The 14,406-nt window shown below is 43.4% G+C and overlaps 1 protein-coding gene across 1 annotated transcript in view; it reads left to right on the top strand.

Moving 5' to 3' along the window:
- The window catches only part of TARBP1 (TAR (HIV-1) RNA binding protein 1), a 62,015-nt gene extending 49,349 nt beyond the window's left edge, over positions 1–12,666 (top strand). The window contains exons 23-29 of the mRNA XM_008584726.1: positions 1,457–1,653; positions 5,937–6,018; positions 7,962–8,133; positions 10,835–11,026; positions 11,206–11,330; positions 11,908–12,044; positions 12,325–12,666. Coding sequence (XP_008582948.1) covers positions 1,457–1,653; positions 5,937–6,018; positions 7,962–8,133; positions 10,835–11,026; positions 11,206–11,330; positions 11,908–12,044; positions 12,325–12,529 — 1,110 coding nt within the window. The 3' untranslated portion in view covers positions 12,530–12,666. The remainder of the gene's footprint in view (positions 1–1,456; positions 1,654–5,936; positions 6,019–7,961; positions 8,134–10,834; positions 11,027–11,205; positions 11,331–11,907; positions 12,045–12,324) is intronic.
- The last annotated feature ends 1,740 nt before the right edge of the window (positions 12,667–14,406 follow it).

Genomic DNA, 14,406 nt, shown 5'->3' with positions numbered 1-14,406 from the left:
TAGCCTTTCTAGATGGGCCCTGACTAGTTCTCCTTTATCTGCTGTGTTCACAGATGGTATTTTCACACTTATTTGTCACACAGAGATGGTCACATATATAGTACAGTTGTGTGTGTGTGTCTCTCCCAACAGCGTCCTTGTGATGCTGGCAGTACAGTGACCTTTGATAAATGTTGATGACATGTTGAATAAAGGAATGAAAGAAAGGAACGTAAGAAAGAGGACGTCATATGTCACAACAGGAGGGACACATTCTGAGAAACGTGTTGTTAGGCAGTTTTGTCGTTGCATGAGCACCACAGAGCGCACTTACACACACACACGGTGTAGCCTGCTGCACACCTGGGCTACTGTGTGGTGTAGCCGTTACAATCTCATGGGACTGCCGTCGTATATGTGGCCTGTTCTTGACTGAATTGTCGTTTTGTGGGGCGCAGCTGCATTTACATCTGTGTTTTATCCTTCTCAGAGAAACTTTGAGTAACTGAACTGTGTTCTAAACCATTGCTGCAGCATTTGGTAAACTATTCTGTGAATATGGTTGTTTTTAATCAGTCAGTGGGAACTAACTGGGCTGCTCAGCTGGGTGCAGCCCAGAAAGCCTTTCTAGATGTCCCTTGGTGGGGCTGCGGGGAGTTCATTTGGTACGAGCATCGGAATAGCTTCTGATATTTTATTAAAAGTTTGGGTCCTTCTGGTTTCCATATTAATGTGAGGGTACTTCCAAAAGTTCATGGAAAAACAGAATTAAAAGATGAGTGAAGCTTTCCATGAGATTTTGGAAAGTGGCCTCATGTGTCGCTCCCTTTGACTTTCAGTGTCTATTGAACTATGCGATTTCAGACACCCAGGGGTGTCGTTGCATGACATCTCCAGGCTGTGAAGCCTGAAGTTTGCATGAGAAGTTTAGGCCACTTTATTTTTCTTGTCACTTCTTAATTTTCCTGTCACCACTTGGTGCTCTGTGGGCCCACAGTGAACACAAGGGAAGACAGAGCAGCTCAGAAATCAGTGACGAGGACGAAAATGCACTGTACGTGGTGTCTTGCTTTAGAAGCACCTTGACGTTCAGCAGAAGTTGGCCTCTTGGGTATTTCTAGCTTTTTCAGCCCAGGGCAAAGTAGTAAGTGAAGGAGGATACATTTTTAAAACATTGTCGTTATGTAATGGTTAGCGGAAAAGTACTTTGTCCAAGTTAACCCAGGTCCCGGAGTATGGGAAACTGTATTGCAGCATTCACGACAACTAGTGAGCTGGGGGAACGGTTGTTCTCGAGAAACCTGCGAACGTCAGTGCACCAGATTTTTCCAGAAGGGGAGGATGAGAAGCCCTGCTAGCAAACCAGTGAAATAAGGCATACCAGTAGGACGTCATCGTGTGTGTACCTTTTTTTGTCATACGGACAAGGGTAAAAGGCCCGTGTTCACATTTGAAGAATCTTCCCCCTTCCTTTCAGAAACTCATTCTGAAGCAAGCCCTTGTCACCGCACTGCAGTGGTGTCTCAGCCACAATTTCAGCGTTCGGCTGTACGCTCTAGTTGCCCTTAAGAAAGTCTGGAACCTGTGTCAAGCATGGCGTGTGGAAGACGCGGACGCTCTGACCTCTGTGGTTGAATCCATCCTCCGTCAGGTGGAGAGTGCGCACGGAGCCGGGTAGGGAGCCGGGGCCTGTGTCCCCCCAGCAGAGCCACCGAGGTGGGCGAGCAGGGCCCGCACCCTGGCTCCTCGGAGCATAGAGCCTGCGGGAGGCCGGGCACGCACAGCTCGCCATTGGGTGTGAAGTGTAGCTACAGTTCCCATGTCAGCTCCACCTTGACCTTTCACTGCTCTTTTACCCTCCAGCCTTTATTTTACACAAATCTTTTACGTATGTGTAGACGATTGTTCAGCACAGCCACACATTTCTCCTCTGTGTCAAAGGCTGCTGAGAAGCACGATCTGGCTTTAGAGACACGCTCCTTAACCTCTCGGCTACACTTAGAGCTGAAGGCTTGGTTCTTTTTCTTTTCTTAGAGAACTTTTCTATTCCCCAACCAAAGTCTTACACAGAAGCTCAGTATCAAGCAGGTAAAATGCTGCCTCTGCGGAAGGAGAGTGGGAGGGAGTGGGACCCCGTGTTTTGGGGGGCCCCAGGGCGTTCTGAAATACACCTCCTTCCCCACACTCGGCCTGGCCCAGAAGCAGGTGACTGGGCTTGTTTCCTTCTCTTTGAGGTGGTGTTTTGCTTTTTTTTATTATTATCATTGATTGTCACCATCCAGGAATGTTCAGACTTCTATAAATTTCAGAGACCGAAGCAATATCAATCAGTGTAAAAGGTTTTTCTTTAGAGGCTCAGAAAGTAGCTGTTTATGTCCACAGAGGTTGGAAGCAGCATATCAGGCAAATGAAATAGCATTTGGAGCACCAGTAACACGTAGGGGCCTTTCCCATGGCCATCTGGTTAGCACTTGGCATAAATCAGACCATTTATGTGTCATTATGTAGCTTTCTCATGGGGCTGGCGTGAGGGTACCTCCCCAGCCACAAAATACTTAGGACTCTGCTACCTGCCTTAACTTTTGATACCTTCATTGAAAAGAGGCATTTGGGCGATTAAGTGGGTAGGGGAGGTTTTGGGGACTCAGGAGAAAGATACTGAATTCAGCAAATATAAGTACTATCATAGGGTTCCCTGAGATAGAACGGCGAAAAGGGAATAGAAGGACAGAAAGAGGGTTGGTTGGGTGGGGAGACGGGTTATGGACAGGGACTAGGGAACAGAGGCAGGGTGAACACCGCCAGGACACGGCGTGCCGGTCAGTGTCGTGGCTCCCGGTGCCGGGCCCACTAGAGACTAGTGGTTGAAGTTAGGAATTCATGGTGGCACTGGCTGGGATCCCTGAATTCCCAGGTATCATCGGGCAACTAAGATTCTTGATCTTTTTAAGTGATCTTAAATGTTCCATTTCTTCATGGTGTATGGGTATGTGTTTATCATTTATTATGTTTGGTGACTCCGTGGCTGAGCTTACATGTGTGTAGGGTTGAGCATTAATGTTTTTCAGGATCTTATTTGCATTATCCTGTAGTAATCCAAGCTCAGCCTACAAAAGTTGTTCCTCATTATAAAGTGTAATTTGATGAACTTACTCATATCTTAATAGGACACACACTCTCTATGTAATGTGCTACTTGTGTCTGATGGTTAGAGATAAGCAGCCAGGGGACACAGGGTGTAGTTAATCCGTGGACATGGAGGATGTTTGAAAATTGACGTGATTTGACATGCACGTAGGCATTTGCTGGTCAGTTTACAGTGTTCTCCGTGATTAGATCATGATCGATTGTTTGGTATAGAGACATTTCGGCTGGTTGTTGATCCTATTCCAAGTTTCTTGGCAGCTGAGTTTTGATTTCTAAAAGCAACTGGCTCACCTCATATTTTTTATTAAGCAGCAAACCCCCTTTAAGAAATAATTTGTTCTTTTAAAATCCTACTACCAGGTAGGAGGTATATAGCCAATAAAAATAAGGAACGCTGGGTGTTAAGCCACCTCTGTTCTTTGGATACATACTGCCTTAGAGCCGGACTCGTGACGGGCGCCGGCCATGTGCGTGCTGGGGGATCCACGCAGGCCGGGTGCACGAAGGTTCTGCCTTCAGGTAGTTCACGGGCAGGTGGAGACAGACGTCAGGGAATCATCCAAATAAAAAAAGTGTTTAAATAAGACATAAAAAAGTAAAGGTTGTGATGAAAAAATATAGACCAGTCTGAGTTGTCTAGGGAAGGCCTTTCTAAGTAACATGACGCGTACGTGAAAATCTAAAGGATGACTAGGAATTGGGCACATGAAGAGTGGAGGAAAGAGATTTCTGGACAGAAGAGGCAGTGTTGGGGATGCCTGGAAGCCGAGGAAGGCTGGTCTGGGAGAAGATGACGGAGGGAGACTGAGGCAGGGCAGGGCGGGGCTGGGCCTGTGTGTAGCAGGTGCATCGGGAAGCCAGTGACACGTTTGAACTTGAGAATGACGTCATCAGGGTTGCTTTTGCATTTTTTAAAGTGTGAAGAGCAGATCAGAGCTGGGCAAGAGAGAATGGAAGGACAGTTGTGATTTGGATTAGTAAGAGATTAGTATAGGGATAGAGAACTGGACAGGTTTGAGGTAAGACAAAATAAGAGCCCAGAGGTGCTTACTGGATTTAGCAGGAACAATTTCAGTAGCGTGGTGGGGACAGAAACCAAATTAATATGATAACGTATTAACATGTTATATCAGAGCGTCTCTTGGTGACTGGGCTTGTGTCCTTGGTGTCTGTTATATTATTTCCTTTACTTGAATATTTGGAATATTTAAAATATTTCATGTCTTTAATTTTTTTTAAAAATGGGCAGTGAGTCAATTTATGCAGAGAGTTCTCTCCAGAAAAGTGCATTAGGAAGTACAATAGATATTAACATGTTATATCAGAGCGTCTCTTGGTGACTGGGCTTGTTTCCTTGGTGTCTGTTATATTATTTCCTTTACTTGAATATTTGGAATATTTAAAATATTTCATGTCTTTAATTTTTTTTAAAAATGGGCAGTGAGGGCAGTGAGTCAATTTATGCAGAGAGTTCTCTCCAGAAAAGTGCATTAGGAAGTACAATAGCTGTGGGGGAAGTGCTGTCAAGAGGGCTTTTATTTTCGGTCACATGAGTTGTTTTTAAATAATACTCATGCGTAGGAAATTGAGCAGAGCAGAAGGTGTCAGAGAAGAACGGGGCGGCCTCCTCCCCGCTGTCCCTCCTCCCCTCCCCACCAGAGGGGAACCCCAGTAAGTCGGTCTTTCTTTTACCAGCCCCGTAATGTTCCGTTGTACGGCTGTGCCTTAAGTTACCTCACAGGTCCCCTATGGACGGACACTTCAGTGCGTTTCAGTAGTTTTGTCTTTTAAGACATAAAGTTTCTTTTGAAGAGGCTGAAGGAAAGGCTGGTGTCGGAAAGAGGGGAGGACACAGATGGGGCCAACCCCGAGGAGACTCCTGAAAGAAGCCAAGGGAGGGAGAGACAGAGAGAGAGGGAGAGAGGGAAAGGGAGACACAGAGAGACAGAGAAAGAGAGAGACGGGGCAGGTGGACGAGGAGGCAGTGGCGGGAGGGGGAAGGACCTGTCATCTGATGTCCTCTGGTTCTCCCTCCTGCAAGGCAGGGCCACCTGCTAATGGCGGGGGCGGGGGTGAGGGGGATGTGAGAGCAGGGAAGACACACTGGCTGGAGCAGGAGAAGGATCTTGCCAGAACATGTCTTGACGTTGCTACTTTGTGTTTGAGTTGATGATCGTGAATTTAAACTGAAACCTGCCTGTCGTGTTGCATGATTTTTATCCCTGTCTCTTTTGGCTTTTAAAACTTGACACGTGTGTGAAGAATTTAAAACATGCTTGGTTTGTGAAAGTAGGCACAGTGTGGTCAGGTGTCATGAGGCTTCAGAGTAGAAGAGAGACTCGCGTCACGGTTGTCTCTCCTGGAGGAAGAGGGTTTACTGCCGGAGAGAGACGGGGATCCCTGCCCAAGAGGGTTTCCCGTCATTGCCAGGTGACACCCGCCCTTCCCCCCCATCACACACGAGTGAGCCGTGGCCTGAGGTTTCTGGCCCTCTCTGCGCTCCGCCGGATGGGTGAGGCGCTTACAGCTGAAACCGGCTTTAATCTTGTTGAGCCACTGGTTCTTGTACGACTTCGAAGGAGTTATTTAATTTCTCTCTTCATATTTGAGTTCCATTTCAAAATGTAAAATTTAGTGTCAGTTTGGAAGGTATATTGATCTTGGAGATATGGGTGTATAAGCTTTGGGATAAAATTCGCAAGATTTTCCATTCCTTCCACATTCTGCATTACCTAAGATGTCTGACTGGTTCCCCCCTCACCAGAGTGGTTTCATGTGTCTGTGCCTCATTCCGTATTTTTAACCCTTAGGAATGCCAGGAGGAATTGGCAGCGCATCCAAGAGCATTTCTTTTTTGCGACATTTCACCCACTTAAGGACTATTGTCTGGAGGTGAGCACAGAATGTCATTCGTAAATTCCCCGCGGTAACTTTAATCCCAGTGCTTCTTTTCTGCTGTAGTTGTTGAAGGGTTATGATTTGGTTAATTTTGTTTTTGACTTGCTTATAGATGTCACCATAAGATTTTAAAGCTCTAAGTTTAATTTTGTCACTTTATGCAGATAACTTGCTCACAGCTCACTCTAAGCAGTGAAAATTGGCCATTTTCATGTTCTGTTTCTCAGGCAGTGTCTGGCTTGTCAGCACTGGAAGGGAATATTTAATTCTAACAGAAATCTGTTATGACAATAAAAGGAAATGAGTGAGGACATTTGTGCAGGTGAGATTTTATTGTGCAGAAGCCCATTGTTAATGAAAAGAACAAAACATCTACTCTGCTGTTAATGGCATTTTTTAGGCTCTGGGTAAATGAAATTTGTATAGCAAATGATATACCACCTCATTGACTGTAACAGAATATGCTTATGTAATTCTAAGAACCATAAATGTGTTTATTATAATTAATTCATATGTAAATTATAATTTGTGTAAACCCTATTACATTCTCCCTCGTTCATAATTATAATGTGCTGCCTCTGAATTTAAAACATTTGACCTAAGACTTTTCCTCTAAAGAACTTCTAAGTATTAGTAACTTTAACTCCTGTGGATAAGCACTTTTTTTCTTAGATTAGTAATAAACTGGCCTTTAAGAAAATAAAAATCTCTATATTGTGAGATATGCATTAGAGAACATTAATGTGTATTTTCTGCTGCTTCACTGCCACTATTGTGTAGGATTTTTCAGATTTTTTAACCTGCTCTGCTCTGTTCTTTAGCGCCCAGAATGCTTTGTGTGACATCTTTCTGCAGGACTCCTTTATAACTCTAGTGTTAAGGGAACCCTTTTCTGTTGAGTCCTCCAGCAGGAGTAAGTCCTCTGCTTTCCTCTCTCCCTAATCTCTGCATTTCACTGCTTTCACTCTCATATATTTTATATATTTTATTGTCCATGAATGATATGAATCAGAACTATATGTGTAAATAAAATAATGGGAGCTAATGGCTCATAAGAACTGCATGTCTTATGATATTTGGAGCTGTACTTAGTACCCACTTAATAAACATTTAGTTGCAATCATTATGCCAGTTTAAATGTGCACAAATACAGCTAGCATGAAGAAAGCCGTGTTCGTCCTAAAAAATTTCATGCAGATGTTCATTGTTATAAATTCATTATTTCATTTCTAAATGCCTGTTACTTGGGCTTCTGCTTCTCATGCACCTTTTCACCGTTGATCATTTTCTGTTTCTCAGTTTTCTTTAGTAGGTGAGAAAAGGACAGGAGGGTTGCAGTGTAAGGACTGTTCACAGCGGATCATGCTGTGCAGCTCACAGCACACTTCCGCGTGCTGTTTAATCTGACTTTATCCTCACCTTACGAATGACGGGGTTGAAGCCAAGCAAGACTGAATGGCTTGCCGGGCATCACACAGATAATTATTCAGATTCTGAATTTATCTAATGGTAGCGGGAGTGAAAGGTTTGGTGTCAAAGGAGCTTGAACTTGATCGCTTATGGAGGTCGCTTATGGAGGTGTTTGATTATCAGTAAATTGCATTTATCCCTATGTTATCCATCATTTGTACTGATTAATTCTAAAACACTTTGTTTTTCTTAAGAGCACAGTGGTTTATTACATACAGTTAGAGGTGCTAGAGCAAAAGATCTGCCTGCTCTCAGGGATTTCCTAAATTAATCCCCGAATTTCTTAGAGAAGATGAGAAATGTATATAGACAATTGCCACAAGATATAAATGAAAGTACAGTATGTAATTTGGTCAGATATGATAGTTTGGGAGAATACATCAGTAATAATAATTAAGTTACACTTTAAACATGTTATCATTGTTATTTTTGAGGGAAAAATTTAGATTTTACAATTCTCTTTTCAGACCATATTTTACATCCTGCCACGCCTTTCAGGCCTCATTGAAGATGAATGGATCGCCATCAGTAAATTTGCCAAATACACTGACATTCCTTTAGATGCGGGATTTCAGTGGTACCTTTCTCAAACTCAACTTGGTGAACTAAAACCAGGTGACTGGTCTCAGCAGGACATAGGTAAGCAGAGTTTTTGTTTTATTTTTTTTTGCCTTATCAACTTGGTAAGGCTTATTGATTTAAGTTACTCAGGACACACGGTTGAGAATAATCACTTTCTCCTTGATGTGGGAACTCTGCTCAGAGAAAAGACAGTGAAAAAATGTGAGATAGCAGTGACTAGTACTTTTAGTTGAAAGTTAGCTTTTCTATAAAAAGCCAGAGAGAACCTAATCCGCTTTGTATAAAATGAGAAGCTTCTCTTCTTTTAAATGGCATTGGCCATTAATACTCATTGCTCTTCTGCTTTATATTTCTGTAAAAATGCAAACCTTCAAAAGGGCCAAATTTTGAAATCTCTGCTTTGTCCCTTGTAGGAAGAAAAGTGGAGCTCTTAGTTCTGGCTCTTGCTGGTCTGGGTGGCCGCCACTCGTGCTCTCTGTCCCTTCTCCCGCATCTCCCGCCTTCCTGACACTGATCCTGCCCTTCAGCTTTCTCTGGAACCCCCGTCCTCTCCACCTGTGGCCTGTGCCCCCTTCTCCTCCTTTCCTTCCCAGTCACGCTGCCCTGAAATACCTGGGCCCAATGTCCCTACCCCGTTCTTAAAACCACAGCTCTCCTGCTCGTAGGTGCATGTCAGTGGTCTGTGTTCCCTAACCCATGGTCACCACTGACACTTCTTTCAGAAAAACGGAAATTTTCTTTCGGTCTCCTTCCTTCCAGAATCGAAGTGGACGCTCTTCTCTCGTCACATCTGCCCTGCCTGTGGCTGGTCTCCTGCTGGCCTGACTTTCCTCCTGACCCTTCTCTCTCTTTTAGGAGTCCTCACTTGTCCCCTACATTTGTGGTCCTCTAAGCTTTTAACATTTTCAGGAATTGCTTGGACAATGTGTTAAGAGTACAGGTTCCGGGTGCCACCCTTAGACTTTTAACTCAGTGTCTCTGGAGGAGAGCTCTGGGAAAGCGCAGATTAATCAGGCACTGCAGATGGTCACAAAGGCTAAAACGTACCGCTTTTATTGTTGGCTCAGCAGAGGCTGGCTGGCCGCTGCCTGTGTGAGGCATGAGCCCGGGGCCCTGCCCCAGGCGCGCACGTGCTCACACAGGAGACACCCACAAACTTACAATACGATGTCAGGTACTAAAACGTGCCATGAAAACAAAATGAAGCAGGGGACAGAGCGACAGAGGGGAAACCTTCCTAAGGTGTGACGCAGGCAGGCTGGGGTCTGGGGATGTTTTCCTGGATGGAGAATGGCGAACGACACAGGCGGCTTCTTGGGTGGGCAGGTGGTGGCGGGGGAGGGGGACGACACAGGTAGGCAACTGCTGAGTCTGCCACAGAGCGGAGTGGAGAAACAGTGTCACCTGGGCAGCAGAAAGGCTGAAGAGCCTTTCTGTTGGTGATGTTTGCTTGTTTTTGGTAAAGACAGGTATATTGTGGTGGGGTTTCATGCTGAGCCCTCAGTGTTTGTAAGTGTCCCCTGAACGTTTCCAACGGCCTGGTCTCCTTACACAGCATGCTGTCCCTGACACCTGAAACCAGCACCTCCACGACTGTGAGCTTTCAGATCGCCACCTGTTGCCCAGCCCCCTTCCTGAGCCTACCGCACATCTGTGCCCAGAGACTCCATAAGCTCTTTAAATTTCCCAACGGAATCTGCTTTTCTGCCCAAACTTGCCTCCTTTACATACTCACACTCTCTGTGAATGGTGTCCCTTGGTCATCACAGAAATGGTTCTTTTAAGACAGACTTTTCTAAAGCACAACACTTGTACTGTTGTCCCCCTTCTGTAAAGTCTCCAGTGGCTCCCATCTGTAAAATGAATTTTTTATCCTTATGTACAGAGCCCTTGTGATGGGGGCCGAGCCTCTCCCTCCATCCATTGCATGCTGTGAGCTAAACCAAAGCACCTGCCGCAGCCTGAATCCTCTTTTTCTACAGCCCAGCACCTGCCCCTGCTCTTGCCAGAGTCTGCTCTGCAAACTCTGACCTCCCTTCACTCGAGCCTCTCTTCTCTCTCCCTCCCCGAGACATCAATAATTCCTTTCTGTGTGGGCATACCTCCTTCTTGTATTGTTAGAGATATTTGCATGTCTGTTCTCTCTAGTAAATTAAGTGCTCCTTGATAGCTCAGTGATCACTTTGGAGAACAGAGTTGAGGAAGGACCTCGAAGGAGGGTCTCAGCCCTGTACTGCAGAGGTCAAACACTGCAGTTAGGTTAATTACAGTCTGTATACTCATCAGGTAGTCAAGAGACAATGGCTTTATAGAAATATCCTTCATTTTAGAAAAGTTCCCCCAAGTACTTGTAAGATAATTTTAGAGATTTTATTTATGTGCTTTCAGGAATGCAATATTTCTACAGGAAACTCTAACCTACTATCCTATTATTTGTAAGACACAACAGTATTTAATGTACCTCCAAGAAAAAATGTGTTACCGAACTATATGCCACTCTGTTATTTTTAAAATGCCTCCCAGTTTCGGATATGCTAGAATGTGAAAAAATGTGCATCTTACATTTTCATGAAATTACTATTAAAAATGGCAATTGTGTCTGAATCCAAGTAAAGTTCTTTAGTTGATAATAGTTAAATAAATCTCATTCTAAACTATCATTTTAGACTTTGAAAAATACATATAAATGTGTAAATAAATATATAGACAGATTCAGATTTACTTTTACATATGGGATTATTTTCTTTTTCCTTCCAAGGTTCTAACTCAGGCAGAACAGATGACCAGTTAGAGTGGACTGATGTTCAGAAGAAAATCATCCCATGGAAAAATAACATTCTGGATTTAGACCAGGAGCTTATGTTTCAGGATCGTGCTGCCAAACTTGGAAAGTCAGTTAGTAGACTGATTGTCGTGGCCTCGCTCATTAATAAGCCAACAAATTTAGGAGGTAAAATTGTAGTTTTCCAGGGAGCTTGCTTCAAATACTTTGATCCTGAAAATTTTTAATCAATCCACAGCCATTTTTGGCTGTCCTTTCCACATTGAACCCTCGTTGGGAATAAAGGAGTACAGTGAGCTTAGCATTTGTTGGAAACAATCATAACAACTTCAGGTTGTTCTGTGTAGGACTGTGCCGGACCTGTGAGGTGTTTGGAGCTTCGGTGCTTGTTCTCGGCAACCTGCAGTGTGTCGGTGACAAACAGTTTCAGCACCTCAGTGTCTCCGCAGAGCAGTGGCTTCCTTTGCTGGAGGTGGGTGGAGAGTAATTTGTTACTAAAATTTTTCTTTGTGAAAATACTTTGTAGTGCTCTGTCTTCATGTATTACTGCTTTTTTTTTTTTTTGTCCTTTTTGAGACCGGTCGCACCGCGCTCAGCCAGTGAGCGCTGTGAGTGCACCCGTCATCCCTATATAGGATCCGAACCCGAGTGTGACACGGGGTCGGCCCCATGTATTACTGCTTTTATAGTAATTTATAGTAGTCCAGCCTTTAGTAGTTTAAAAATACTTAAAAGTAAAATACAGCCCACTTCTGTTCTCCTGTTCCTTTTCTTATATTCTACATTGTTATAGTTTTAGGAATCATCAGTAACGTAGAATTCTGTTCTGTTAAATGTGTCCTGCTACAGCTCACTCTCGATTCAGGAAAAATTTGTATAAATTTATGTGCTGTTGGGGGAGTTCTTTTTTAGTGTGTGTAAGTTGGTCCTTTTCCTGTTTAAAAAGACTTTTAGCAAGTTTAGTTTAAGTTTTTTTAACTCTCATTTTACTCCAAGTTGGGATACAAGTGAATGATTTAATATTCTACTCTTTTTGAATTCATATTAAGGTAAAACCTCCTCAGCTAATTGATTACCTACAACAGAAAAAAGCAGAAGGTTACACCATCATCGGAGTGGAACAAACCACCAAGAGTGTAGACCTAATCCAGTATCACTTTCCTGAGAAATCTCTACTCTTGTTGGGGTAAGCAAGTTCTTTTGTCTGTAGTACATTCTCTGAGCCCCGGCCTACAGTCTACCTAGGCCCCTGACAGCATGCCTACACTTTTCTTCTGTCTTTGAACGTTTATGGAAGGCCCCCCCGCCCCCCTGTTTTCCTTTTGTCCACCTGTCTGGGACGGTCAGGTGAACCCAGAATCAAAATCTTTTCATCTCTTTCAGTAGCATTCAGAATATCTAAGAAATTCTATCTAAATTGTTTATTACAAGAAAAATATCTTTTCTTACCCGTTTCTCTTCGTCAGAAATGAACGTGAAGGAATTCCAGCCAATCTGATCCAGCAGTTGGATGTCTGTGTGGAAATTCCCCAGCAGGGGATCATCCGCTCACTAAACGTTCATGTGAGTGGTGCTCTGCTGATCTGGGAATACACCCGGCAACAGCTGCTCGGGCACAGGGACTCCCGTCATGAAGTTTGTGCCTTATCTGAGATGAACTGTCAGTGCTAACGAGACTTTTTTTTTTTTAACTATTTAGACTAATGAATTGGTATTTCTTTTCTCTTACAATTTAATGCCAAAACAATTTCATGTGCCTTAAATACATTATTATATATTATCCCCTTTAATAAATGCTTTTAGCTAAATTGTATTGCTTCTTTAATCAGATGTTTAAGCAGTTGTGGAAATGAGCAGCTATTACCTATGAACTCCCTTACCCTCAAGTCAGGAGGAGCACGGTGAGGCTGAGGCCAGGGTCTGTGTGAGGAGGAGTCGCTGGGCTCTTCTGTTCCACGTTTGCTCATTCCTCAGGAGAAACGTGCTCGGTCAGGAAGCAGGCCACCATCATCTCTGTCACGTTCTTGTGCAGTGTTTCATAGACTGCTTTTGCACAGAGATCAGGTAGTGGTTAGAAACAATCTCTCTCTTGACCGCTATACACCTGAACCCAAAGGACTTGAATTACTCCTGTGTATGTTATCAAAACTGAGATTGAAACCTGGGTATTGATTTACTGTTTCTGTTCTTTTGACTTTTTTGTTTGATATTTAGATGACTTCATTATTTAATGGTAACCATTTATTAACATCCAGCAATGAAGTTCAGTTATGTCCAGATCCTTTTTAATATTTAAGTTTCAGAGTCCACTGCCCCTGCATATTTCCAGGAGCCAGTCCAGGATACGACACTGCGTTTAGTCACCATGTTCCTTTAGTCTTCTCCCATCTCTGACAGATTCTCAGTCTTTCCATGTCTTTCCTGACCTGGACACTTTCAAAGAGCCCTGGCCAGGTGTTTCGTATGTGTCCCATAATTTGGGTTTGTCTGGTGGTGTTTTCTCGTTTGACTAAGGCTAGGTTTTAGGGAGGAATACCACAGCAATGAGGCGCCTTCTTGTCGCATGTGTAGATGGCACCGCTATCAGCAGGCCTGCACCTCGATCGTTCGGTGGAGGAGGCATTTGCCACGTTCTTCTCTGAGTTGCAAACTTTCCCTTTCCACGGTCTGTAAACAGCAAATGTCACTAAGCCCAGCCCACACTCAAGGTAGGGAAAGTAAACTCCCTCTCGGAGGAGAAGTGTCAGAGAATCTGGGGTATCTGGTAAGACCACCACAGTAATTAACAGTTTGGGGGAGGTTCCTGGAGGCTGTGCACATACATTGCTTCTCCTGAACATCTGCCCACCCATTTTGGCATCCGTCAGTAGATACTGCCTGTGGCTGTCACCATGGCAGTGTTCTGATGGTGAAATTCTGCATTTCCCTCATTTCGTCTACATTTATTAGTTGGAATTCTGCCCTAAAGAAGACTTGTTCCTCATTCCATCATCTTTATATTTTTAGCACTTCCTTTTTTGGCACTACACAATGCCCCAGGTTCATTCCTACCTTAGTCTGGAATTGGACATTTCTCCAAGGAGCCACTTTTACTTCTTCCTTCCAAATCTGTGTGCTTTTTATTTCTCTTTGTCTTGTTGAACTAGCTAGGAATCCGGTCACTGTCTCATCATGAAGTATGATTTTAGCTGAAGGCAGGGTTTTTTTTATAGATGGCTTTTATTGTTTTATGTGTATATTTTAAGTTCAATCTTCCTCCTCCAACCTCATTTGTAGTTCCTGTATTAAAATGCTAACTCACAGGAACACTAAAAGGCAACTTACTTATTGCAATTTCTGTCTATGTCTATTATAAATATTTGCCTACAACCCAACCTCTAATGCAAAAATACAGGAAAAAAAAGCACCTTTTATGATTGACTTTAATTTTTTTTTAATATAGATTTCTTACTAAGTTAAAACTAATAAGCACATTTGATACCGTTTTATTTTGTTCTTCATAGCTTAAATGTTCCCTGATCTGTTACTTGATCATTTTAGTTATTAAG

Source organism: Galeopterus variegatus, unplaced genomic scaffold, assembly GCF_000696425.1.
Source record: "Galeopterus variegatus unplaced genomic scaffold, G_variegatus-3.0.2 Scaffold3348, whole genome shotgun sequence".
In the NCBI taxonomy this organism is placed as follows: Eukaryota; Metazoa; Chordata; class Mammalia; order Dermoptera; family Cynocephalidae; genus Galeopterus; species Galeopterus variegatus.
This window is presented reverse-complemented; position numbering and strand designations above follow the sequence as displayed.